Raw genomic sequence first — 1338 nt, forward strand, 5'->3', positions numbered from 1 at the left:
GAGCAGCTCATCTCCAGCGCCGCAGCTTTCAAAGGTTCCTGATGCTCCACGGCTGAGCCAGATGTGTCCATCCCTGAGGCTCGGGAGGGGACGGACCACGAAGCCCACAATCACCCGAGAAGAGCTTTGCACCGAGCCCCTGCAGCGCCTTTCCTCGAGCTGGCCCAGAGCTCTGCCATGGGCAGGTTTCCATGATGAAAACACGTTCATGGACTTAATGATAAACAAAAATCACTACCTGGAACAACCAAAGGTCCTGTCTTGGGGTCACCCTGGCAGGATCTCCAGTAATCTCCAGTAACCCCCAGTACTGGGTTTGTTCTGCTTTTCCCTTCTTCAGATGAAAGGGAAGTTCCTCCTCAGCGCTGCCCATGCCGGGTCCTTCACCTCCCAGCAGAGCTGAGTGCTCCCTCCCGTAATTAAAACATTCTTCAGTTACTGGTTACTAAACCAGAACTAATTAAACCCCGAAGAGCCTAGGCTCAGCCCCTCCTGCCCGGGACGAGGGGAACTGGCTCCTCCTGCCTCCAGCAGCACCTCCAGGTATAAGCTGGGCTTGTCAAAAGGCAGGGGGAGGATGAGCTGGCAGGAACCAGGAGGTGGAGCTGCCAAAATGGTCGAGGCTTTAGTGGTACAAACCCCACTCTGTGAGTCCGCAGCCTCCTCACACCCAAAGCCATGCACGAGCCCCAGCGGAGCCTCAGTAGGCTCCTTCTGCCCGGGAACGCAAGCGGAGCCGCAGCACACTCGATGGCTTCCACCTGGAACACAGTTCTGGCCAGGAGGAATTGGATGAGGTGAACACGACGACTCCGGCTGAACAGGGTGTTCTCAGCGCTCAGGTTCAATCCCGTGCGGAGCTGAGCCCTCCGCACGCGTTAGGGCAGCAGTGCCCGGAGCTTGAGCCAGGCTCCAGGGTCTTCCCCCCTCCTCCGAGGACCCAAAGCCCGAACACGGTATGAGTGGGATTGATGAGGGTGTTTTTCTCCGGCAGGTACAAAGTGCTGCTGTTCTGATGCTCCACAATGTCCCCGCGTGATGATCTGGGGGTCACCCTCAAAGGTCCAGCCACCTGCACACCCACCCATGGATGCACTCACGTGTTTTCGGAAGAGGTCAGCGTGGGGTCCCAGCTGTGGGTCTGACTCATGGATGAACTGCATCACCTCCTCCACCGTCCAGGATGAGGGGTCGCGGCTGCTGAGCCGTGGGGCGTCTCGAGCCCCAAGGTACCGCTCGGAACCTGGGGGGAACCGGGACAGAGCGACCGTTACCCAGGACCCTGCGGCTCTGCTCCAGCAGCTCCTCACACTGCGGCCGCTGACTGGCTCCGATCTC

General features: G+C 59.3%; 1 protein-coding gene across 1 annotated transcript in view; it reads right to left on the reverse strand.

The window, feature by feature from the left end:
• The window catches only part of LOC104500468 (polycomb protein SCMH1-like), a gene marked incomplete at both ends in the record, with an annotated part of 16106 nt that overhangs the window by 535 nt on the left and 14233 nt on the right, over window positions 1-1338 (reverse strand). Inside the window, one exon of the mRNA XM_010144119.1 lies at window positions 1101-1243. Within this exon, the coding sequence (XP_010142421.1) occupies window positions 1101-1243 (143 nt within the window). The remainder of the gene's footprint in view (window positions 1-1100; window positions 1244-1338) is intronic.

Source organism: Buceros rhinoceros, unplaced genomic scaffold, assembly GCF_000710305.1.
Source record: "Buceros rhinoceros silvestris isolate BGI_N320 unplaced genomic scaffold, ASM71030v1 scaffold17319, whole genome shotgun sequence".
Taxonomy (NCBI): domain Eukaryota; kingdom Metazoa; phylum Chordata; class Aves; order Bucerotiformes; family Bucerotidae; genus Buceros; species Buceros rhinoceros.